Below are 25268 nucleotides of genomic sequence, written 5' to 3' on the forward strand. Positions count from 1 at the left end.
TACCAAATACAGACAGAAATGTAAAGAGACAGAAGAAAGGAGTGCTTCCTGGTGTCGTAAAAATAACTCATTTCGTACATTCAATGTCAGTCAACTGAGACTGATCTAGAATCTGTTTTTCTAGACTTAAAGGGACAGTTCACCCCCAAATCAAAAAAAAAAAAAAAAAAATTCCTGTCACCTGCAGTGCTATTGATAGTTTTGGTGTGGGTTGTTGGTGGATGTAGTTCAGCAGAAAGAAAATATTTCCCATATGAAAACGCTCACTTCATGGTCTGTGGAGTCATCAGTATTGCTGCTGAATTTTGTATTTGTGTATTTTTTTGGCACTTTTAGCAAAACATGCTAAGTGGTATTTAATTCCACTATATTGCAGAGAAGGCTGATATCTCCAGAACTCAGGAAGTCCCACCAAAACAATCCAGATGGTTAAATTGCACTACAGGTAAGAGGAAAAACATGCATTTTTGATTTTGAGGTCAACTGTCCCTTTAAGAAAACAAACTAGAGTTAAAATCTGGCTGCAACTCTTAAAGCATGTCTTGAATTGAATCATTTTTCTTGCCCTGGGGGATGTGATGTTCTTCTCCTGTGCCCTCACCTGTCCGTCATAACCTGCATGAACATGAAACCATACAAGCATAATAAGACGTGTTATCTGAAGTAAATGTCTGTACGTTTCAGAGAAACATGTCTGTACAGTCACATTGATAAAATGTCATTTGTTTATTAAAAGATAAGTTTGCCAATAGTCTGTACTTTTCTTACAGTGGACAAATGAGCCTGTGCAGCCAGATACTGAATTGTTGCTGTTCCTTATGGCTGTTGTTTTATTTTAGATCATTGTTGGCTAGTTTTTCCATTTTACTACTGTATTGCTTTTAATTGTCTGTTTCTATTCTCGTCGTGTATCATCAGTATTTACTCCTGTTTGAATAATATTTGTTAAAAACGACAGTGCCCTGCTGTTTTAAGAAATTAGAGCTCTTTTGAAACATAAAACCATTTATTCATGAACCACTTTTAAAAGCCGGTTTCTTGTAACTGATGTGGCTCTACATGCACGTACTGTTTTCTGTTTTGGTTATTTCACATTAATTTATATCATTATTAGGAATTTTATCAAACCACACCCACACAGTCCTAATGTCTAACTGCAACTCTGATTGTTTCTTAACTTATCATTGATATACTAAAATATGTAACATTTGTGAAGTTTTGAGGGGCTTTTAAACACTTACATCCTCAGTAGCTTGTGGCTCAGAGACAAAGACAGAGTAGGGAAATCAAAGTATTGAGGGACAAACTGCATTGTGGATTTTGGTGTTTCCAAAGCATTTCTTGACAAAAACAAAACACAACCAGTTTTATCCTCCAGTCTGAAGGCGGCTGCTGCGTCACAAGCACAGGGCACCTTGTCCTTTTGTTTTGTTCTTTTCTGAGCAACCACAGAGTCAGGAATAGAAATAAAGAATAAAAAGCTGCACTAGCTGCTACAGCACAAGTGAAGGAACTTTTATCTTTGTAGCATCGTACTGCAGAGCAACATGCCTCTGTCGACCCTTCAATGCTGTTTTCCAAGTCAGGTTTTGAATTGCAGCACAGCGATTGTGTTTCTTCTGTTCCCCCAGCTTTTAAATATAACTCCTGCTTCCTGTAAGTAAAGGTTTATGGATTAAGGGAAACTAGTTAAGAGCTGCAGGGGACTCAGAAAACAACTTATCTTCCACTGCAGCCGAGGCATGAGTGGGCCTGCACGGTGAGAGATTAACAGCAGCTTATGGCTTTATGTAACAAGACAATGTCACAATACACAGATACATAAATGAGTAGATTTATGTGAATGTAGCTACATACAACTGCATATCTGCACATGCATTACTTATTTAAAGGACTGGAAGAGAGTTTCAGTGGGACTTTGATGTAAAAACACCTTGACTGGCCTCACAGGGAGGTCAGAGGTCATTCACAGCGCAGAAACCCTGCAGGGACTCAGTGTTTTGCTCAGGAACGCTTGATCAGGGTGGAGACAGCCTGCTCTAGCTTTATGTTGTGTCTTTCTTATCACTCCAACGCCCTGCAGCCCAGACAGAGGAGGCAGGAGTCAAATAGCTTCCATGTTTGCTATAGCAAATGCTATAAAATATCTCGTCTCAAAAATTTCTCTCATTGAAAACTAAATATTTGGGGGTTTTGGACTGATAGTCAGATTAAAGAAGGACTTTGAAGATGCCACTATTGGGCTCTTGAGAATTCTAATGGCCATTTTTCACTAATTTCAAACATTTTATAGACAAAGTGGCTAATAATTTAGCTAATAAAATAACTGTTCACGGAAAACAGCCCTAATATATAGAGCGCCCACTTTAACCTCTATTGGTATCAAACAGCACCACCTTCTGGTGAACTGTAGGAAGTGCAAAAACACACACTGGTTACAAATAAAGACAAAGTGAAGACTTTCTTTAAAAAGTGTGTATTTGCTTTGTTCACTGTCTGGTTAAGTATTAGAGAATCTTGTGAAGGGTCTTGGGGATATTATACAGTATGAAGTCTTATAAAAAGTCAGTGAAGACATTATTATAAAAAAACCAAAAACACACATAAGTTTGAGATGTTTGCAGTGTCACCAGTCTAGTTTACAAGAGGGATATATCTTATGTTCATGTTCACAAGTTATATACAGTGTATAATTACAAATAATAAAGATATGTAGGACTTGTGTGTCTACTTCTTAACTCATTGTTCAAGAGTTCCAGAAAGTTCATTTTTGGGAGAGGAAAAAAAAGGGGGGCTGTAAAAGGCAGAAAAGGTGAAAATAAGAAAACTTCAGTCTGCCCTGTTTCACTTAGTTACAAGTATACAAATAACACTATTCTAATAATAACTAGCTACAAAACTGATAAAACATACAGGACCCAAATGCCTGTAGATTATAAACATGAGGCAATTTATAGCCTCTTAACTTAAACAAGTACATTTTTAATATGCATAAAGCATTTTATAGCCATGACTTTTGACTAGAACCTTCACAGCTTCTGTCAGTCTGAATAAAAACAACTTGTTAAAATCAGCTACCCAATAACACAGAGAACACTAACTTTCTAGCTAATAAATAGAGAAAAATGTTTAACAATGAGGTAAATATGACAAGAAAGAAATACAACAAGTGTGAAACACTGTGGGGTTAGTCCTTATTTTGTGTTTTCTTATCAGATTGCAGCTGTTGCAGGACAACACTTGAGGTGCTCTGAAACACATGCATGGCTGGATCACAGGTCTAACTCAATTCCCAGTCACTCTCCACTGAAACTGTCCATTAAAGCACAACGTCCATCAAAATGCACTTTTTCAGGGCTTTTCCCACAGTGATGGGGAAATCTCTAATCACAGGAGTTTGGTTTTCAAGGTAGTTTGACTGCTTTGATCTGTAGAAAGTCAGTTTGAAGCAAGGCTCAGTCACACAGTGTTCCCACATAATACTAGTGTGATCGAACTCATTATTGGCATTAAATAAGGTATGACGATACTAAAAATGTATAAACCTTCAGTAAAGTGAAGCACTTTGGATTAAAAAGCATACCCAGAGAAGCTGCGGACACTTTTCCTTTTTCAGCCTTCATCTGTCCTTCATGTTCCCGAAAAATAACGTGTTAGTGCTGTTAGTATTTCTGACTACAAATCACCACTTCATAGCAGGAAACCCTGCTCGGCTGGTGTTCCTTTATGTAAACGTGTTGCTTCACATGGCAGCCACGTGATCCCGTCATATCTCTGAGATGCAAAAGGCAAGTTGAGATTTCCAGAAACACAGATCTCCGATCCTTTTCCCACAGATTCTCGACCTGGGCTCCTTTCTTGGTTCAAAGAAAATAAAACTTTCCGGAGAGTGAAAGTCTCTACTCCACCTTCCAGATGGCGATCTTTCCGTCCTGTTTGCCAGCCCCACTGAGGACGTAGCGATCCTCCGCAGAGCAGAGCGCCGTGACCTTGTCGTTGTGGCCGTGGAGCTCCTTCAGGACCTGGTGGCATTCGGTGTCTAGGATGTAAATCTTCCCTTTTGTAGAACTGCGGCCAACACCTCCAACCCACACCTGAGAGAAAAAAGGAGGTCACTGCCCGTATCGTAATGCGTTTGAGGGTGCTTTTTGTGTGTGTGCTATGGTACTGTATATTAACCTGTTTTTTCACTTTGATCATGCAGTAACATCCGGTGCAGTCTTGCAGCGCCACACGGTGGAGCGGTTTGTTGGTGTCCTTAATTTTCCAAATACACACTTCTCCTGAGTCCACACAAACACTCCACAGCTCCTCCCTCTGAGACACACAACAAAAACACAAAGAGGAGAAAGGGTCACACTCAAGTACAGCAAAACACACCAAGATACCAGACAGATAAACTCAGACTGTGTGTGTGTGTGTGTGTGTGTGGCACCTCAGGTAACAGCAGCATAGAGCTGAACATAGCTGTGGATCCTCTGTGCTGCTCTGGCAGGTTCAGACGATGTTTCACTGAACCGTTCCTCCACACCTCCATTATGCCGTCCCTGGAGCCTGAAGACAGACACGGAGAGAGATATTATTCAATTTCCACCATCAGCTCTCCAGCTTCCCATCTTAATGCTCCAGCGAGTGCATTAAACTTACAGCACCACAGCGTTCCGTTACAGCTGGAGACCGACTGCAGACGGTCACAGGAGAGGCGGAAGTGCCTCTTCACCTGAGTGGTTCGACACAAAAGTCACAATTATGAAAAATGGATCAGCAAATTTTGGTTTGACATGGGAAAATAATTGGAAGAAGAAAGGAGCAGTCAGCAGGAGGCGCTCTGACCAGTGTGTTCATGTGAAAAACTTGAATCCTTGAATTAAACAAACCAGTTCCAAACCTGTAAACTATTAATTCAGGATTTTTTTATGGCTTTTGCACCATTTATAACAGTAAATAACATAACAAAACGTTGGCTTGAAACTAACCTGTAGTGTTGAGACGTCCCACACCATGACGCTGCCCTCTGCACTGCAGGAGTACGCCACCTTCTGGCTGAAAAAAAGTGCACAAAGTACACTTGTGAGATGTTTGTTTTTCTTCATTGTACGGTTTAACACTTGGACCCAGAATTGATTTAAACACACATCTGCTGCAGAGACTCTCTCACTACAGCTCAGTTGAATACAATTCAGTTCATCTGCTTTAAAGTTCAGTTCTAGTGATCTAGTGGATCAAAATAAGCAGCCATGCGTGACAACATGTGCTGTATTACTATAATGCTCTGTATAAGGACTCTTTGGAGCGTACAACAATGTCGGTGACAAGGCCATTTAATATTTTGACACTGTCTATTCACTACAAAAACACACAGAAGGCACACTTGGTATGTGCACTTATTATATTTATACTGAGCATTAAGTTTTATGACAGCACTTGATGTATTTTTTGTTAGCTGAGGTATTTTTTTCTTTACTCATGAGTCATCCACTGTGTGTGTGTGTGTGTATTACCTGTATTTGTCTATGTCAAGTGCCAGTCCAGTGACCTCCGCCCTGTGCTCCGTCAGCTGTCTGTTGCAGACCATGGCCACCATGCTGATGATGTAGATAACGGAGTCCTCAGAACCCATCCAGACCTGGTCATTATCAACTCCCAGCATGCAATTCTGCAAACAAGAGAGACAGAAAGACACCAGGAGTTATGCAGCTGCAGAGAATGTAAAAACCAGGTGTCTACAGTTATGAGAAAATTATTGGGTTTAAATAATAGAAACATTAGGAGTAAATTTTGGGGGGAATAATAGGAAATCCAAGGTTTTTCATTTTCAACCTGAGAGGAGAAAACATAAGGGCTTACATGTACTCTACATACTTCATCATTGACACAAGTTTTCTTTACAACAAGGTAAGTGATTAGCATGTGAAATACATCAGATCACTACTTATTTGCCCTGGACTTCGTACAGTTGGATTTGTCTTTGCAGGTAATTAAAAAGCAGATCTGAAATGATAACTAGAATAATTAATCAGTCAATTTACAGAAAATGTATTTTAATAACTGAGTTATTTTTCCAGCAAAAATGCTGAGATGTGCTGGTTTCACTTGTGTGGATCTGTTGCTTTTCTTTGTCTTCTAGTGGGTTTTGTACAAAACAAAGACTTGAAGACGTCACCTTTAATGTTGTGATGAAAATGTTTCTACAGCAGCCGAGAGAACTCAATGCATTGTGGCTTGGGAAAACACATATATGTCGATGTGCTTGTCTTTTCTTAAGGTACAGCATGTTGTAACTTTTTTCTGACATTTTATAGACCAAACGATTAATCAAGAAAATAAATGGCAGATTGATCGACAGGGAAAATATTGGTTAGTTGCTGCCCTGATATGAAGAAAGTTGGGTTTATTTACAGTAGGCTGTTCCTACACAGGTAAGTGTTGCAGGTATGTATGAAAGTTATTAGACTTGGGTAAGCATAATGAAAAGCACCAAGATAAAGGTTTGGGTTAAACAGAAAGCGCAGATAGTTTAGTGTGGGGGAATTTTTTTTGCAATACCCAACCTCTCCACTAGGTGGTACCATTGTTTAATAAGATCTAAAACTAAGCCACAAAACACAGGGTCCTCTCAGCACCATTACAGCTAATATCACTGTCTGTTTTTACAGATTCAAATATAGATCTTAATAATATATGTATATTTATACGATTATAAATAATAGATGTGAACATTGAACTATGTGGATTGCCATTTTAAATCATCCTTCATGCTACATGTAACTACTGTACAATTACGAGCGTGGTCTTGGTGTTAAATACATGACCTGGTAGTGAACTGTGTGCAAACATTATGGTACTCTGTGTGTCCCTCTCACTCACACACTGGTTAACATATTTCATGTGACTGTGACCTGCATGGTTGGAGTGAAGGTAAGTGATTAGCACAGTCCTACGATGTACAGTACAACTTTACACTCATCTTTAACCTAATTTACTTTCTCCGCAGAACTTTACTGCACTTTCACTTGTTTATTTTGTTATGAAAGTCGATGCTTCGACAGAAAATGTTTCGGTCTTAGTGGGAATTAAACTATTCAAAACACATTGTTCACTCCCCCAAAACATGTGCTTGCAAGTCTGAAGGTAATACTGACACTGTTTGAAGAGAAGCAGCAGGAGCAAAAAATAAAGCTAAGGAAAACAGTGTTATCTGTGTCCGATGTCAGCGACATGCACAGTATGTGTTGTTTATCTGCTGATTCTGTCCAGTGATGTGAAGTAGTCAAATGTGTTTTCATTTGTGAAAGGAAACTACTAAAACACCAGGTTCACTACAAAATATCCATTAAACCAGCATTAGATAACTAGCATTATTGTTTTCAAATCTCAAACATAAGCATGTTGTTTTTTATGGGTCCTCAAATGCAGCAGTGCTTCATGCTGTCTTAACTCAAGACAGATGTGGCTCGGGAAACACAACTTACTTCTATCATTTGCTTTTTTCTTTTGGTATTTTCTGGTCACTTTGGGGCAGCAGAAACAAGCCGCAGATACAAAATTGCTCAACGTTGAACTTTAATCACCTTTTAACTGAATACAGTTAACATGTAAGCACAGAGTTGCCGGTTTTCACATCCAGCAGATATGAAGCAACATTCATCTGAATTTAAGTCAGGAGTATTCAGCCTTCACTCTCCTTAATATAAATAATATCCGACTTTTAAGTAACACATGTTCCACTATGTCCACCGGCTGGTCGCTGCCTGTGTCTGTCTGCTGTTTGGTGTTGAGCAAGCAGTTTTTATCAGAGCTGTGATCACATTTCAGAAATTTCAATATCCAGCCCAGCTAGTAAACAACTGCATCTTTGAGTTATTTGCATGTATTTGCACTTGTGTTTCGGTGTGGTTGAACTAATGCGTGCAGTGTGGGTCTTCTTTACCAGTCTTGCATTCCCAACGTGACAGGTGTGCGTGAGGGACCAGCTGGAGGCATCAAACACCATTACCTTCCCACCGCTCACGGACACCCACAGCTGACCTGGAACACGCACGCACACACGCACGCACGCACGCACACACACACACACTTATCAGTTATTTCTCAATACCTTATCTCAAACTTGTGGCCTACAGCTGCCAGTGTTTACTCTTTCAGGAGGCCAAGAAAATATGTGACTATCAACCAACAGCTTCATGTTCCAAACTTTTTTTTCTGCTGCATGACTCCACCCAGGCTTCACCTAACGGCCAGATTTTCTCCAACGCATTCATTGCTATTTAAAAGCACTGCAAGCAGGGGAAAAAAAGAAAGTAACATCCTGTATTTCAGGGACAGCGGGCAGTGGGACGTAGAGGGGAAGGAGAGAGCTGGGGTGGAGCTGGATAGTAAAAAGTGAGAGAAATGGAGGGAGAAAGGAGTGTGTGTGGAGGGGAGAGAAGTAGGAGTGAACTGGCCATACGCCAGTAATTCAATTCAGTGACCTATATTCAAACCAGAGAGGGAGAGTGAGTCATAGAGAGGCAGGGAGGATCTGAATAGACAGATTTGTTCGTTTCACCAACAGAAATCCCAAAGAGCTGACTGCTACTGAAGAACTGAACAGTGCCTGAATATGTGGGCATCAGAGTATGAGTGTGTTACTGCTGGGGGTCAGTCTGCCACCAGCCGGGCATCTAAGTGGCCCCAGATGGTGGGTCCTCTGAAGGCCATGGCTTTATAGTCCATTTCAAGCCGCTCCCTCTCAGTGTTCCTGCCATGTAATACGCCTGTGTGTCTGGCCCCCACAATAAACTCAAAGAGTAAACAACTCTTGTGTTTTAATGTGATGACTGGGCTTTCCTGATGGGTGACAGACCACGAGAAAAAAAACACATTAAGTGTCTTAGTAACTTTTTGGGCTGCCATAAGCTGCCAGAACAGCTTCAGTGCTCCTCTGTGTAGGTTTTTCCACAAGATGCTGCCTCATTGGGTGTTTTTAAGATGTGGGGGAGAGGACTGTGTCACACAACATCATGCCAAAAATCACCCATATGTGTTTAAATGTGCGGATTTCTAGTGACTGTGAAGGCCATAACACATGATTGTTTCATAGTCATGCTCATTAAACTGGTCAGGAACGTGGTGCCCGGTGGCCTCGGGGTCAAGACTGAATATAAACAGCAATGTGTCTGGTTCATGTCCGGCCAGGAACCTTTTATAACTGTCAACTATCAATTAAGACATTAAAGCCCAAAAAAAAAAAAAAAAAAAAAAAAAGCCTTTCAGTGACCCCTCATGCCTTAAGTGGAATGATGTGCATCTAAATGTTTCTTCACTTACTTATTCAGGTTTTCCTTTAATTTGTCACCAGTCTGTGAATTTAATATCAGTAACAAGTAGCGCCATAAGCCATTTAAGACTTTAAGGCTCTTAGGGGTCAATTATTTCAATGCTAAGCAGATTCTGACTGAGAGAAATGTCTGCGAAGTTCAGCTACTTATCCCATGATTAAATTCTCTGTGAGCTTCTTCCTGCTTTTACTTTCCTGTGGAGGTTCAGCAAAGTTCAGAGGGCCTTAGAATTACAGACCAAAACTTACTGTATTTATCACTGTTTTGGCTCAGAGAAGGACAACATATTATTATTCTGTGCTTCCACATGATTTTACAGCTCCCATTGGGAATGCTTAATTGTATATTTATGACAATTCAGCCTTGAGGAAAGGCTCCTCTTTGTGTCTAAAGGTCTGGCAGACTTCCAGCTGTAGTTTTCCTCTAAACGAGACTGGGAAAGGAAGTGTTGTGAAGAAACTTATGCAGCTTTATGACCGTCAGTCTTCTTTATGATGGAGTGAAACATAATGAGCTAATCAGAGAGAAGGAGAGGTGATGACGAAGGTCATGTGTTTGCATTTGTCAGTCAGTGACCGTGTGCTGGTGTCACAGTTGAAACTCCGGATTGTGAAGCTGCTCTGACACGGAAAGAGAAACATGACACATCATCGCGGTGATGATATGAACACTGAAGGGACGCAAGGTTACAAGACTCGCTAAGAAGCTAAACAATATGTGTGTGTGTGTGTGTTTGTACCTGGTGTGTATAGCAGTACATCTACAGCTTGAGGTGCAGCGAGTTCCAGCGAGGGGTTAATTTTGTGCTTCAGTGTCTCTGCGGTTGTCTTGGGAACCATCATTGGCACTATAGACACACAAATCACTGTTAAAGAGAGGTAAGTAACCTTTAACAGGTGGTAAACGCATAGGCATGAACCGTAAACCCTAAAAAAGCAATAAAGCAACCACTGATGAGTCATCTGAAGAACACGTAAAGTTTCCAGATGATCTCAGACTAATCTTAACTGAGAGACTGTATTATGCAAATTTGAACTGAAACCAAGTCATTAACCTTCACAGCTGACACTGTGTTTTTTTTGTGTATCTCAGAAGCAAACTGAATTCATTATGCCTTCCATGTTGACCAAATGGGTGGGTTTATTCGTGCGCTAGATGGTAAAAGTTAAGCAAACCAGACCACATTAACAACAATTATCATCGTCACGTCGTCATTCTACCTTCCATCTTGATGCGGTCAAAGTGAGCCAGCTTCGAAGCAGCGTATATGGCCTTACTGCTCTGAAGGCTGCCCACTACTGCATCCATTAACAGGGCATTGGTCAGAGCCTGCTGCATGTACTGGGGGTCCTGGAGACAAAGATGCATTTACAATTATACTTAAAAGTGCTTCACAAAAAGGCATTACAAAGATTGAAAAAAAATAGATGAATTTAAAATCAAAGAGATTAAAAGTCTGAGATTATAAATTTTAAAATAGAATTAAAAAAGGCAAAATAAAGATGGGCACTTTCAAAAAACTCATGTTAAAGAAAGTCTAGAACAAGACTCTTCATTTACTCAAAAACGACAAAGAAAAGCAGCAAATCCTGACATTTAAGAAGGTGGAACCAGCAAATGTTTGACAATTTTGCTTGGAAAATGACAGAAATTATTTTTTTTGATTCTCACATTATTTGCCGATTAATTTTCTTTCGATGGCTTAATGGATTAATCTTTGCAGCTGCAGCACAGATTTCATTATAAATGTGAATAGGCTTTGATGAGAGAGTACATGCATGCATACATATTATTTGAAGGTCTTACGGACAGAAGCAGACGAGTGAAAGAGTGAAGAGTGAAATGAGAGCAACGAGAGAAAGAAATGAAGTGAGAGAGACGGAGATGTTGCAGTTACGTCAGCTGGTTTGTATTTACATTCATAAACCCCTAAAGGAATTTCAACCACACCTACAAAGGTCACAAAAGTTCCTAATGACTGGTGCACACACATGCTGTATGAGTAATAAAGGTACATGATAACTCATCAAAGTATCTCATGCGTATATCCCTCTCTTTTCTGATGCTCTCTTTTCTCCCACAAACATAAACCTCATACTGGCACACACACCCTTCAGCTACAGCCTTACCTTGTGTTGGTCAGCCATGTTGCGCCCGGCCCACATCTCTTTGACCATCAGGTTCCACAGCTCAGTCTCCGTTTTCAGATTGGCCTCGAATGCCTCTTTTCGGCCCCGAACACGCAGCTTCAGGCTGGAGATTCGCAGGAGCAGGAAGGGAGCTGAGGACACCTTCACCTCCTACAGGGAAGAACAGAATCTAAATCAACATGCAGGATCAATATACTTAAATTGGTATATAGCTGCGTTTTTCACGCCTCTAGCCCAGATGAAAGCACTTTCTTTTTCTCCTTGTAAGCTTTTCTTTACTTCTTTAATCTCACTTCACAAGGTGTTTTGTCCTTCCTTTGGTCTCACCTCTAAATCTCGGTATTGTGCCACCTCCACGTATCCCGGTCGTCCGTCGGTTAGCAAGAAGAGCCGTCGCTGAGTCATGGCGATCTTCCCCACACCGCGGCTCGTCTTGACAGAGGAGGACAGCTTGAAGACGCACTCGCTGGGCTCTATGTGCTCCAAGACAGACGCTGGCAAGCACACCTGAAAATCACATAAAACCAGTCTTAGATTGCAGCTAAGATAGCAAAAATCAGTTTGTCAATCAGTGTTTTACTTTAACTTTGTTTAATTACAGTGTAGTTTACTCAGAGCTCACATATTGATATATTGTTTTGGTTGCACTTCCTCCATCAACCTTATTACGATCCTTTCTTTACAAGAAAGATTTTCCAGACTTCCTACATTTAGTTGTCAGATCAAACACAACATGATCTGAATACTCTTTTTTCCAGTATAAACATATTTTTATTTACAACTGCCAGCCACATTTAAGGTACAAAGTTAAACAGATTTTTTCAGACTCAGTACTTGCACAATCACAACACAATCTTCCTCTCACAAAAAATTATAAACTTATGTCTAATGCTAACCCTTCCTCCTGCTGTTTGTCTGCCTTCAATTACGACCAGCTGTCAAACACAAAATGTTGATTTTGCATCTATATGTCACACTATCCCTGTATGCTGGGAATGTGAACACACTGTAACAACAAAGGATGTCACCAATACTGTATATTCAAGATCTGGGATGTTGAGCTGTATGTTAGAAGCAAAACAAACATGCAGACCTCCTGAGCCTCGGCCTCTGTCTCCTTCCAGATGGTGTAGAAGACTCTGAACAGCTCTGGACCAACCTGCTTCTGATGACCTGCAAGAAAGTAAACACACATTTTTTCACAATGAGGATCATTTGCGGGCAGTCTGATGACCTGTGACACTGAGTTAAAAAAAACTATATCTTGATTTTCATTTACTCAGAAATGGTTGAATGAGCAAACTCTATAGAAATGCAGTCAGTCTCATCCTTACTGTATTACAGCAATGACTACATGCAGTACAGCCTGTGTGCTTCCCCACACCCAAACAACAGCTCATACAGGCACAGACCCCTGTTAAGGGCCAGTGAGCAATACCTTAATTCACCAAAGCGTCATTTAGGGATTTTCTATCAAAAATGCAGTATTTGTATTTTGTGCATTACAGTATATATGTAATATAGCATATCTCATTGTGTAGTAGTAAGAGTAGTAGTCGTACATAAAACAAGGAATCAAGAATGATCAGTCTACATGATACGGATTGATTTCTTATAAGGTAATAAAGACAAATTACAGAAGCAAAAGGCACTCAAGTTTCAGTTTCATTATGAGTTCAAATAACCACAGAAGGACAATGACTTCCCGTTGCCCAAAATATCTGTTTACCTCTGTCTTACTTTACTTAAAAATATTCCACTAAAATGGATTTTTGGGGCTTATAATTCTAGGTTTGATTAACTGAAATCAGGCGTCTACTGCTCTGAACAGTCTGTATCTCTTTCTCCAGTGCAGCTCAGAAGAGGAAGGGAAAACTTAATGTGATAATGAAGCCAAACTGTAAATGATTTTTTTTTTCCAATAACATAATGTGGAGGGAAAGATAACCCCTTACTCCAACCTTTCTTCCTGAAGAAAGATGACCAGCACACAATTTTGGCTAAAACCACAGCTTTCGAAAAAAAATACCTTAGCTCCCCCTCTCCCAACTCCCTTCCTTCCCAAGCTCTTAACTAAAATTAAAAACAAATATCCCTCCTTAGTCAATCCACAGCTCTTTTATGACTCAAATATCTTTTCCTCGCCTTCCAGTTTACGCTCAATCTGAGATCACAGGAATGCCGTCGGGTCACTGCAGTTTTCACACTGGCTGGCACTACTCGCTACTGGCTGCTAGCTGCTCGTGATGTTTACTGTGGATTTCAAGCCTGCACAGCGAGAGGATCATCCCACATGTGAACTAATTTAATGGCAGTGGTGAAAGAATGGCTACCAAAGGGATTAATAGCAAGGTATGTAGCTAGCCATTAACTAAAGGCTAGTAAATGACCATTGGAGCGCTGGTTACACCTACAACATCAAACAGCCCTGCATGACAAACTCTCCGTCTTCAAGAAGAGGTGAAGTAATGATTAACCTGAGGAATGAATGTTTGCCAGGAAAAGGAGAGGAGGAGGGGTATAGCTGGATGTTTTGTCTGAACGAATGTTTCTGTGTATGCTGAGGGAGTTGAACATGGTGGAATTTGTGAGAAAAGCTCCACGGGATATGTATGAACACACGTATATGCAGCATACTACACAACTCACCTACAGTTAGAGCGTCAAAGAGTCTATGTATGGTTCCTTGGTCTTTTACGATGCCGGACTCCTGGATGCACTTCACAAACTCCTCCAGCTGCATGTATTTTTTAGGCAGCTGAAAGCGCTTCACGGCACCTTCTTCGTGCCCGTTGTCATGGCGCGCGCGTTCCCGCTCCTGGTCCCTCTTGAGACGACTGATGAGCCGTTTCAGTTCTGGCCGTCTGTCCGCCTGTGGAGAGATTTTGTCATTTACAACTACAGTGCTAATCAATATGGTTATTATGGCTTCTTTTGCCGGATGATATTGAATGAGCTGACCTGTAACCGTTCAGCCTCTGGAAGTGACTCAACTAGAGACTTAACCATCTGAGAAGGGAAGATGTCTGAGTCAGTTTTATAAAGACTCTGGAAGTCCTCCAATGCATCGAGACGCCTGTTGGACACAGTGTTTACCAAACCGCGCAGGTAGTGGTACCTAGAGAGGGACAGACACATGGACAGGATCTGGTCATTTAGTTGTCTAGAAGTCACTGGTCTGGGTCAGTTCATTCCAGAAATATAGGTAATTTTTTATTGAGTAAATTTTAGTTTCATGACAGCATGAATAATCAACCTGTTTTTCTACTTTAGTATTTCCCTAAAAAACAATGACTCAGCAGAAAAGCTGGATTTCTGCAGTGCTGTCTAAGTAACAGGTTTGCAGTTGAAACAGAAGCTAAAGCAATAGTGAGCAAGATGCAATTAGCGAATCGGTAAAGATAGGTTAAGATAATTTTTACATTGCATTTTATTTAATCTATTTAAACATTTTGTGTTGGAGTCGTTGTCAGTTCACAGTTCATGGATCAGGAAGTAAAACTTACAATAAATAAATCTGAGTGACACTGTCGCAGACAAATAAACAGATCAGTACATCACCTTTGCCAGAAATACTAAAACACTAAACCAGAACTTCCTGATGAAAAAACACTTTAATGATTACATATATAAAATATTTCTTCTTTCAGCTAAACAATAAAATTACAAAACCACCTCCCTTGTACATAAACACTTCCCTCTTTCTGCTCCTCACAGTACCTGGCCAGCAGAGCAGACTCATCAGGCGGTGTAGCGTTAATAGCCTTCCCCAGGGAAGCAACCATGTCAGAGTAATAGTTCTGGACATAATGGTAGGCCAGCGGAGGAGGGAACTCTGGGAGGCGGAAAACCTTCACTACTTTCTGAGGGGACTTCAAACCTGGAAGGTGACAAAGGAAATTAAAAACAGTTCAAATCTTAATTGATTTTAATCCCTCCACCAGTACTCACCAATATCAGGAGTCATCTTCCTGAGGGAGGCTGGTCTGCTGGAGCTGATGGCAGTCAAAGTGTCATTGGCAGACTGATCCAGGTTAGGTAGGCTGGCTCCCAGCCGCTTGCTCAGTCTGTCGTGAGGGCTGGTGTAGCTTCTGTAGCCGGTCCTGGACAGTTCAGACATGAGAGGACGTCGAGGGAACTCTGTCATCGCATTCCTGGAGAAGGACAGGGAGGAGGTAGATGTTGAAGTTGAGTTCATGCTGATGAGGAAAGATATCACTTTACAAAAGTTTAAATATGATCTTTCCCAATACTTTTCTCATTAAATTCAGGCAATCTCGTTTATAATTATGGGTGGCATGCTGTGCAAAAAAACCCAGATGATTCATGTTTACAGCTGTGGGAGCATCATCTACAGGTTGAATGAGCAAAAGTTTGGACTTTTTGCTGACACAGTATCAATTGACTTCCTGCTGATCAACTAATTGTTTCAGCTCTTCCAGGTTTGGCGAGGATAACGACTTCGGGGCAGTCCTGAAATCAGGTTATTGTAGTTTTTATGACGTGTTGTCCGACCATGTCATAAAAATGTTGATGGCACAGAGAAAAGCCAGCCCTGTGCTCTAAGACCTGGCTGTTCACACTACAGTTGACAGAAATAGTTGTGTAACGGATGAAAAAGGGAGCTAAAGAATCGTTTCAAAGCCAGACTCCTTTCTCAGCTCAGTGTGAATGCTGGATTGTTGGCTGCGGTTATAGAAATTGTTGGTATATTATTTTACTTAGCTTAGCTTGCACCTTGACCCCTCAGTGTTGCCTGGTTACCTCTATGCCTCAGTTATGATGTCATACCTGTGTGCATGGTTACGCGTGTTGTGCTCCATGCAGCTGAAGGTGTCCCGTTTCCTGTTCAGCCTGTCTCGCAGGAACGAGTGGAAGATATGAGTGTCTAATACCTGGGGACAAAGACGAAGAGAAACATGCAGCACAGATTGTCACAGAGTTTTGTGGGTGTGAGTGTGTGTGCTACTGTTATGTCTGGTTACAACCCTGATTCGGTTGAACGGTTTACCGACAGCATCCCAACTTTTTTGTAAATGAGTGTACCTTCTTGTAAAAGGCCTGGTCTGCTGGCTCTCTGGTCCTCAGAAACTCCTCACTGTTAAAAACTCTGTGTTCATGGTTAAGAAAGTCCTGGACGCCTCTGACAAAGTGATGAAAAGGGACAGATGGACAGAGCAACCGTTGGATAAAACATACAGAAAAAGAGAGAGAAAAGGTTTCATTCAGACTCAGATTTGTCTAATATATCTACACTGTGTTTTAAACTTATTCCTACTGACAGTTTTATTTCCCAGAATCACACAGCCGTAAGCAGGACACACACACAGACTCTTACCTGAAGATGTTGACCACTAGTTCCAGGGTGATGTTTCGTATCTGTGTATTGAGGCGAGTCTGCCAGTCTCTGCGGTGGCATCGCATGGCGTTGGCATCAGTGCCAACTCCGAGGTGACACAGCTCCAAGTCATAGTGGAGCTGGAGACACTCTGCCCTGCAGACACCGAGTATTTCACTCAGTCATTTAAGCTGTGTTCACTTTGTAAGTTGATTTAGCAGGTATGAAGGGGGTAGCTTTGCTTTTAGCTCCAAATCTGCTCCAGCTTTGATACAAGCTTAGGCTCTATTGCCGGTTCCAGCGCTAAAATGATTTCGGACATTGAACAGTTAAACTGTTAAACCATAGTGTTTCTGGCCAGAGGTGTTTTTAATGGTTTTATTTTTCCGTATCACTCAAGAAAAACAAAACAAAAAAAATTCATTCAGAATTTACAGCCTGCTGTGTGTGTGTATGTGTGTGTGTGTGTGTGTGTGTGTGTGTGTGTGTGTGTGTGTGCATGTGTTACCTTGACATAAAGCTCTCAGCCGCAGCCAGAGGGATAGCTGGTAGGTCAATGGTCTCAGACCACGATGACTGGATGATGCCATCATCAATGTTCACCAGGATTAGTTCCTCTGTCTCCTGTACACACACACACACGCACACGCACACGCACACGCACACGCAATGTAGGTACAATGGGTACAATTCATTACCAGACAGTCCTGCTGTGTTAGACTAACAGGCAGCTACTGTTGAATCTGTGAACTAAGCATCTGTAAGACACTGAATATAGATGGATGCAGTGGAGAATAAGCAGTTATTGTTACACACTGTGAGTATGTCAATCAAGACAGTTACAAAAATAAACAATACTTGAACTCTTGGAAATGGCAAAGACATTACAGATGTCCACTGGTTCTGACTATAACACGTAAAACAATCATTTCTGTGATAAACAACACAAGGCTCAATCCTAATCATAATATGTCCTCCCTAGCGTAGGGAAGAATAACAGTCTGGATATTAACTCGATCCAACATGGCTCCCATCATCTCGGACGAGAAAGGTCAGATTTGCCGAAAGCAAGAAAGCCAAGACTTTAATCCATGATGCTGATGAGAAACAAAGTCTGTAGCTTGAACAGAGACGGTGAATGGTTTAACTCACTGCAGCAACCTCCTCAAAGTGACTGATGTGACAGCCCATCAGGAAGGCTGTCGGAGCCATGAGAAAGTCCAGCATTCCTCGAGACAAGACAGGAACATAAGGCTGCTGCCAGGACAAAGGCTGGAAGAGACGAACAGACAAACCGGAGACAGACGACAGGACAGATAAGGGAATGCTGCAGGAAGCTTTAGAATATTTCTGAGTAAAGTCAAATAAAATGAACGCTCCTCCTCCACTGACCTGCAGGTACAGCAGCAAACTCTCTGCAACCAGAGTGAGTCTGGCCCAGTCAGCGGAGAAGAATACCAGCCTCTGCTCTTGCAGGAGGCAGGACAGCACCTAGGGAGACGAGGGCCTCATAGGATTAACAGAGGAAGTCTTTCTCATTTTTAGGATTTAGGATGTACTTTACGGCATGCTTAACATTACTTGTAACCAGAAGTCACTTTATGACTTCTTCTTGTGTTTATATGCCATGTAATACCAGTCCGGGTGTTGCAATACCTGAAGCAGTGTTGCATGAGTAAAACAGAGGAAGGGTAGATGTAGGTCAATGTCGATAACGGGGCTGTCCGGGTCCTCCCTTGATGGAAGAACCACTTGGATGGGACGGAGGCTGAAGCACTAACACACAAAAACAAACATATTACAGTGAAGATCTAGCAATTAAAACTGGTCACAGAGGGAGACAGACAGCGAAAGGTGGCTTGACGGAGGGAGAAAGTGTTTTCTGACCACATGTAGTCGTCCAGGAGGCGGTAAAGGCACCAGGGACAGCTTGGCTGAAAATTCCTTTATTGTCTCCTCAATGTCAGTTTGTCTTGCAGGCCGCAACTGGACCAGAAGACTGGGAGATAGAGTATGGGTGGGAGACACAGAGAAAGGGTTAACTTGATTCACCTTAACCAAGTTCAAGTAATCCATGAGCTCTATGTATTTAATAGAAATAATTACCATGACAGGCAGTCTCTCAGAGCGTTGTAATAGGGGAACTTGGAGATGACACACACAGCAAAGGGCGTATATAGACGGGACTTGGAATTCCACCTGTGGCCATTCTGGACAACACCGTCCTGACAGGCCTGACAGGGTAGACAGCCAGTGAGAAACCAATGTCTGCATTCATTGATTCAATGTGTTTTTCTCTGTTTGGGTGACAGTGTGTGTTTGTACCTGTACAGCCCTGTAGTACTGCACAACAACCCCGTGGGTTCGGTTCCCAAAAAGGTCAGTGAAAACCAGGAAGTGATAACTGTCTTCTCTCTGCTCACTGGCTAACTGAAGACCACCTAGCCAGTGGACAAAAAAGCAGCCTCAAGATTTGCCACTATGTAGAGCTGAGCTGTAATCCACATTCATGTCATTTAGGAATTACATTCACATCGACATTTAAGGTGTAATAATTGAGAAACTGAGATGTTCATACAATCTCTGACACATCCAACTCTGAACTAAGAGAGAAGTGCCAGGATATGTCTCACATCAGCCAACACCCATCATTCAACCAAGGATGGATAGAGTGCTATATTTCCAGCGCACAGTATTTTTATGCCTTGCGCAGCCAACTTTGAAATCAAACTTGAGTTGTCACCATCTATATCTCTACTATCCACATGACACGAACGCAGCATTACAAACTTTACATTAGAGTGTTGAAACAGGTTTTACAGTTTTGCTTACATGGAAAATGTACAACCATGGTACCATCTAGGTTGTAAATATAATAAAAGACAATGTGTAATTCACATTGTGGACTTCCAATAAGAGAGTGATCTATGACGGTGGCTATTTAGGAAGCATAGCAAGATGACAACTCAAGATTATGATCTTTGACCTTAGTTGTTCTGCTGCCAGACTGGCAAATTGTGATCCGCGTTCATATTAGGGATGTTCCTAATGGCTAATTTCCATGATGATTAAATGGAAGTTTACACTGAGACTAGTCAACTAGTCTGAAAGTAAGAAAGCCCAAAATCATGTTGGCATTACCAAGACCAAATACAGAACAAATAGATGCGTGTTATCCAATTAAAAACTCAGTAATCTTAAAATTATCACAGATGAAATTGACTTTACCAGGGAAACAGAGCTGGGGCAAGGCGATGAGGTCCAGATCCTTTGGAACGCTGATGTCCTCTGTTGCCGAAGACGCTTCTGTACGATTGGTTGTTTCTCCATTAGGCAACACCTCTGGAGCACGATCTCGCCTCTTCTGCAAACAAACAGAAGATGCTGGCTAAATATGATCTGAAAAGCCCAATCCTTTATCAACACATACGCAGTTAGACAGACCAGTCACAAAACAGAAAGGAAATCATTTTCCAATAACCAGAACTCTCTCACACTGACCACTAATGAAGGACTTTGTATTTTAAGTTTCTCAAAGAAAAATAATTGTGGTTTACCTTCTTGATGAAGCTCCTTCTCCTCTGGACACGACTGAAAGCTGGACCAATCGACTGGCTGGAGTTGGTCTCCTTGGAAACGAAGGGCGGGGCATGGACCTGCAGTACCTCAGATTCCAGCAGGGGGAGTTCATCTAACTTACTCTGCTGATGAAGCTACGACAGTTTGGAAATATTTAGGATTATAAATTTGGCAACCTAGAAGTCGGTGTACACATAAACACCCAACGTAAAATTGTAGCATCTTAAGAAATCCCTTTTTAAGCTGTATCATAAAATCAGTTTCAGATAAAATGTGATAAAAGTGTATGCAAATATGAAACTCTGAGTAATCAATACAAAAGTATGAGTGGAAGAAACAGTAGTTTTGCATATTTGAACCACTGTTTGTTTGCATACTTTGTGTGCACATGGTTTTGCTTCTGTCTTTGTGTATGTGTGTATACATACCTGGTATATGTCTCGCAGCTTATCGCTTGGGGCTCCAACCACTACACATGCCTCCAGCAGTCCGGACGGGAGCTCTGCCATCACACACACTGCAAGTAACACACACACACACACACACACACACACACACACACACACACACACACACACACACACACACAGAAAACACAAGTTTTCTTATCCATTTGTATTGAGGTACCTATGCCTACAATACAGTATATGTGGTTATATAAGATAATTAAAGGAAATGTTGTAAATGTAAAAAGTAAATTTGAGTTTCTTGTTCATTGAGGTGTTTAATTCACTCTAATATCCAACAACAGACAATATATCATGACATACATTAACAAAACTACAAATACTGTGAGAAGATTTTAGATACATCACGCTTATCACGCTACGCTTACTATAATTACAGAGAACCACTCGTAAAATCAGGCAACACTGGTAGAAGGAGACACGGTGATGGTTCAGAGAATTCATATTTTGACCGTGACTCAGAAAAGATTCCCAAACCAGATGCTGACTTCATTTAGGATAGAGTTTACCAAATGGCCAAACTGGAGCTTGGGCAATCTAATTTGTAAAATATAGCATGAGCTAAATAAAAACCAGCACAATCTTGGGCCCCACTTAAAGCATTACACACACCATGGACACGCCCACACACACAGACAAAACTCTTTACCCGCAACTTCCTCCAGACAGACATGCAGTACACACTAATGAGGGCAAACAAAGACACACACACACACACACACACACACACACACACACACACACACACACACACACACACACACACATGTCCATTTAGGCATGCAGTATAAAAATGAAATACCTGCAGACGCAAGTCAGGGCAGAAAAAAGTAGATGACTACGAAATGCCTTTTTTGAGTTAAAAAAACAAAAAACATAATTCAATCTATTCCTTTATTTACACAACAACATACTAGAATTAAAATCAGTCAAAGATATGCCAATTGATCACAGCGTCATGTCTGAATACAAACCTACACCCTTGCCTATTTATATTTCTTTTCCTCTGAAGAACATGTGGATATACAGTAGGGCTTCAACCAACGATTATTTTCATTATCAATTAATTTGCTGATTGTTTTCACAAATAATCGATTAGTCTGTTAAATGCAAAAAAACTAAAACCAGCTAATTTTTTTACATATTAGCTTAAAAAATTACTGGAATGATTAACCGATTACCAAAATATTTAGCTTTTAATTTTCTTTTAATCAAATCACTGATTAAGCAAATAATCATTGTAAATATGAATATACAGTTAGAGAGTTTTATAACTAAATCATAATTTCTATCTGTCGGGCAGATCCAGTCATAAACATCTGACTTGCATTAGTTGCACGTACAGCCAAAACCCAGTGAACTGCCCTCTGTTAAATCATCCTCTTTGTCTCAATCTTTCTCTTTCATGTCTTTCAGCTCTCCTCTTCTCTTTTCTCTACGCTTCTTTCATCTCAACTCCCTGCGTTTCCCCCCTTTTATCTACTTTTCACCTCTTCCATCCCATATTTGTTTGCTATTTTTGTCCTCTTCTCTGTTTTGCCATTTTCTCTTCTTTCTTCACCTTCGACACATTCGCTTTATTTCTGTCTCTCAGGCTTCAGGCCATTCCGGCCTCTGACTAACTACCCCGCTGTGTCACGGAAACACACACACAAGCTCAAGTAATTTATTCCCTGACAAACCCCTAATTTTCGAAACCCTGTGCGTGTGGGAGTGTGTGTTGGCACTTCTCATAAACTCAACTAATGTCCAGCATCATAGTAGTTTTACAGCCATCTGACACAAATGAACCGGCAGGACGGTCTCTTGCATGCACACACTAAATAAAATACAGCTTTCATGTCCAACACAAGGAGAAAAACAACAAAAGCCCATCTAGAAGTTCATATTACAAGCCTTTCTGCATAAAAGCAATGCTTGTGCTTAGAACTGCAATGATCAATCGATTTGTTGGCAACTATTAAATTAATTGCCAAATACTTTGATAATTGGCCTGAGTAATTTTTTACAAAAAAAGGCTAAATTGTCTGATTCCAGTTTCTTAAAAGTGATTAATTTCCGGTGTCTTCACTCCTCTGTGACAGTAAACTGAATATCTTTGGATCATCATCTAATTAATTAATTGAGAAAACTACTGACAGATTTATCAACAATGAAAATCATAGTTAGTTGCAGCCCTACTTGTGCTCTGTTAAGTCATTCCACACGGGCTTCACTAGAAAAACAGCACTGAGTGGAATAACTCTACCATCAACATACCTCACGGTAACAGAGTTACTGCTGGAGTTTAGCTTTGAGGAGGCAGCCGCCGTGCACACAACCTTTAACAAACAAGTTTGTCTTCATATATTTCAGACATGAAACAGCTTTGACGTAGCCCACAACAATTTCACCAAGCAGCCGCTGGCAAGCAGGTATTAGGAACAGAAAGGATGTATGGAAGAAGAAGGCTGCGATGGAATTGAAGTGGTTCAGAGAAGAGATACACTTGTGCAGTAATCACAGTAATTTTGGGAATCTGCATATGTGACGTCTGTGCCCCAGGACAGTTCTGCCAGAGTTTAGAAATGGAGTTTTGAATTGACGACTGGCACAGTCTCTTGGGTCAATAACATTACTGACCCATTATTTTTGTTTGCAGTTGTAACTGTGTAAAAATTAGGCTTCAGGTTTTGGTTCAAAGCTCCAGGCAACTGCTATTTTAACTTCAACCTGGAAATATCCAGGGGTTGCACAGCTGTCTGCATTTTCATTGCTGATTTTGCATCCCAGCGAACTCACAAACAGGGCAGTGCATGTCCCCATGTGTTTACTTAGCTGCTCTGGGACACAGGAAGAGGGTGAACTAGTAAATGGGTGACATGCCCCCTTTTAATGGGCACCAGACAACATTTACCAGATTTTGGCAGGTTTGTGAGAAAACTAGAGCTCATCATTCATGACACAAAGCAGGCATAATAAAGACATGCAGGCGGTAAGGCATAATATATATCACTGCTCTTTCTCCTCTTCTCAATTTGTAGCACTTGTAAAATCACTGTTATTTTGGCGGGCGGGTGGAAAAGTACCAAAAATGAGCAACATGTGGTTATGTGCCAACACACGTCCCCCGTATTCTTCGTATGTAACTAAAGCCCGAATAGACTGGAACAAACGACGGGTTCATTTTCATCAAATCTTGCAGCAGTTTCGAGTCATTTATGGCAAATCTGGATGTTAGAAGCTTCAGCAAAACTGGCTGTTACTGACATTAACGTTAATTTACGGAAGGTTAGCAGATTTTATAACTGACGAGTAGCTCTACCGTAAAGTTAAGATAGTTATCGGACACGAGACTGGCTTGTTGAGACCAGTCGAGCCAGATTCTTGACTCAGCAAGACTAAAATCAAACACTGACCTTAAATTATTCCAACATCTCCACCGGCGGACGGCTAAGTTACACTGACGAGAAGTTAGCTAGCTCCCGCTCGCTGTCATCGTCTATTAAACAGTCCAAACGCTTGAGCAGTGACTTCTATGCGGTCTCTAACTTTTACAGTAAACTGTGATTCAACGGTTTCTGATACACACACACACATACACACTGACACACTCACACACACTTCGGTTTAGCGCTGGACTGTCAAACTCAGCGGAGCGCCACGTTCACTTGAAGTTCCGGTATACCGCATTTCGAAATAAAAGCATATTTCTTTCTTCTTTTTAAACAGTTACGTGGGCTTCGTGGAGAGTACTATGGCGCCATCTAGTGTGACTTTAGTTTATTGCTACATCTAAAGACCAAAATAATAATAATACCAAACTACTAATCAAATCATTGCAGCCCACTTTATCATTAACCAAATAGAAACCTTCAAACTTCTTACTTTTAAAGCACATAAGCAAGCCATGGGGTTGCTCTCCTGTACACACATGAATACAGATCTCAACATACAAATGTGTGCATACACCAGCACACACATTGTTCTGGGAACCGTGCTCCACCTGCAGATTAGAAACAGGGATTATGAAACTGTGTCTGGATGCAGATTAAGGTAGACTAGTTAGAGTCAGAGGCCAGTCATGATTTGTGTGTACACATATATGATACAATATGCCACAATATTCACTGCGACACAGTGCAGCAGAACTCTATGGATAAAGTGCTTGGATAAGGTAAATGAAACGCACCCTTTTAGCCTCGAGAGAGAAGGGTTAAGAGATATTACTGAAACATATGAGAGAGAATTAATGTGATGGTTTAAATTTAAAATGTGCGTTTAATTGCATACGCAGAATTCATTTGCATTTTAAAGGAGTTTCAGTTAATCAGTTATCATTTCAATTATATTTGATGGTGCTTTATTGACATAAAGAAAATACATACAAAAGTTTTAATTATATAAGCTTAAGTTTATCTCAGCATGATGGTTA

At 40.9% G+C, this 25268-nt stretch overlaps 1 protein-coding gene across 1 annotated transcript; it reads right to left on the bottom strand.

Annotated features, from left to right (window-relative positions):
• Positions 1–1920: 1920 nt before the first annotated feature.
• dennd3a (DENN/MADD domain containing 3a) lies at positions 1921–24430 on the bottom strand. The gene is made up of 30 exons (XM_041955778.1): positions 24253–24430; positions 20816–20904; positions 20366–20521; positions 20037–20172; positions 19134–19249; positions 18915–19042; positions 18696–18807; positions 18465–18584; positions 18201–18299; positions 17961–18080; positions 17317–17432; positions 16809–16964; positions 16517–16613; positions 16262–16365; positions 15422–15624; positions 15191–15350; positions 14432–14588; positions 14120–14342; positions 12564–12643; positions 11798–11977; positions 11450–11620; positions 10541–10670; positions 10060–10167; positions 7931–8028; positions 5502–5656; positions 4977–5043; positions 4648–4720; positions 4436–4554; positions 4180–4317; positions 1921–4094 (listed from the first exon to the last, which is right to left on the bottom strand). The coding sequence occupies exons 2-30, from the start codon at positions 20894–20896 to the stop codon at positions 3900–3902; spliced, it is 3798 nt and encodes a 1265-aa protein (XP_041811712.1). The 5' UTR covers positions 20897–20904; positions 24253–24430; the 3' UTR covers positions 1921–3899.
• Positions 24431–25268: the final 838 nt, after the last annotated feature.

Source organism: Chelmon rostratus, chromosome 16, assembly GCF_017976325.1.
Source record: "Chelmon rostratus isolate fCheRos1 chromosome 16, fCheRos1.pri, whole genome shotgun sequence".
In the NCBI taxonomy this organism is placed as follows: Eukaryota; Metazoa; Chordata; class Actinopteri; order Chaetodontiformes; family Chaetodontidae; genus Chelmon; species Chelmon rostratus.

Bases quoted from the DNA above. Each gene is read 5' to 3' on its own strand.
- dennd3a (XM_041955778.1), bottom strand. From the start codon at position 20,896: ATGGCAGAGCTCCCGTCCGGACTGCTGGAGGCATGTGTAGTGGTTGGA. The intron at 17,433-17,960 runs GTGAGTTAAACC...GTGTGTGTACAG, and splicing joins ACTTTGAGGAGGTTGCTGCA to GAGACAGAGGAACTAATCCT. The intron at 4,555-4,647 runs GTAAGTTTAATG...GTCTGTCTTCAG, and splicing joins TAACGGAACGCTGTGGTGCT to GCTCCAGGGACGGCATAATG.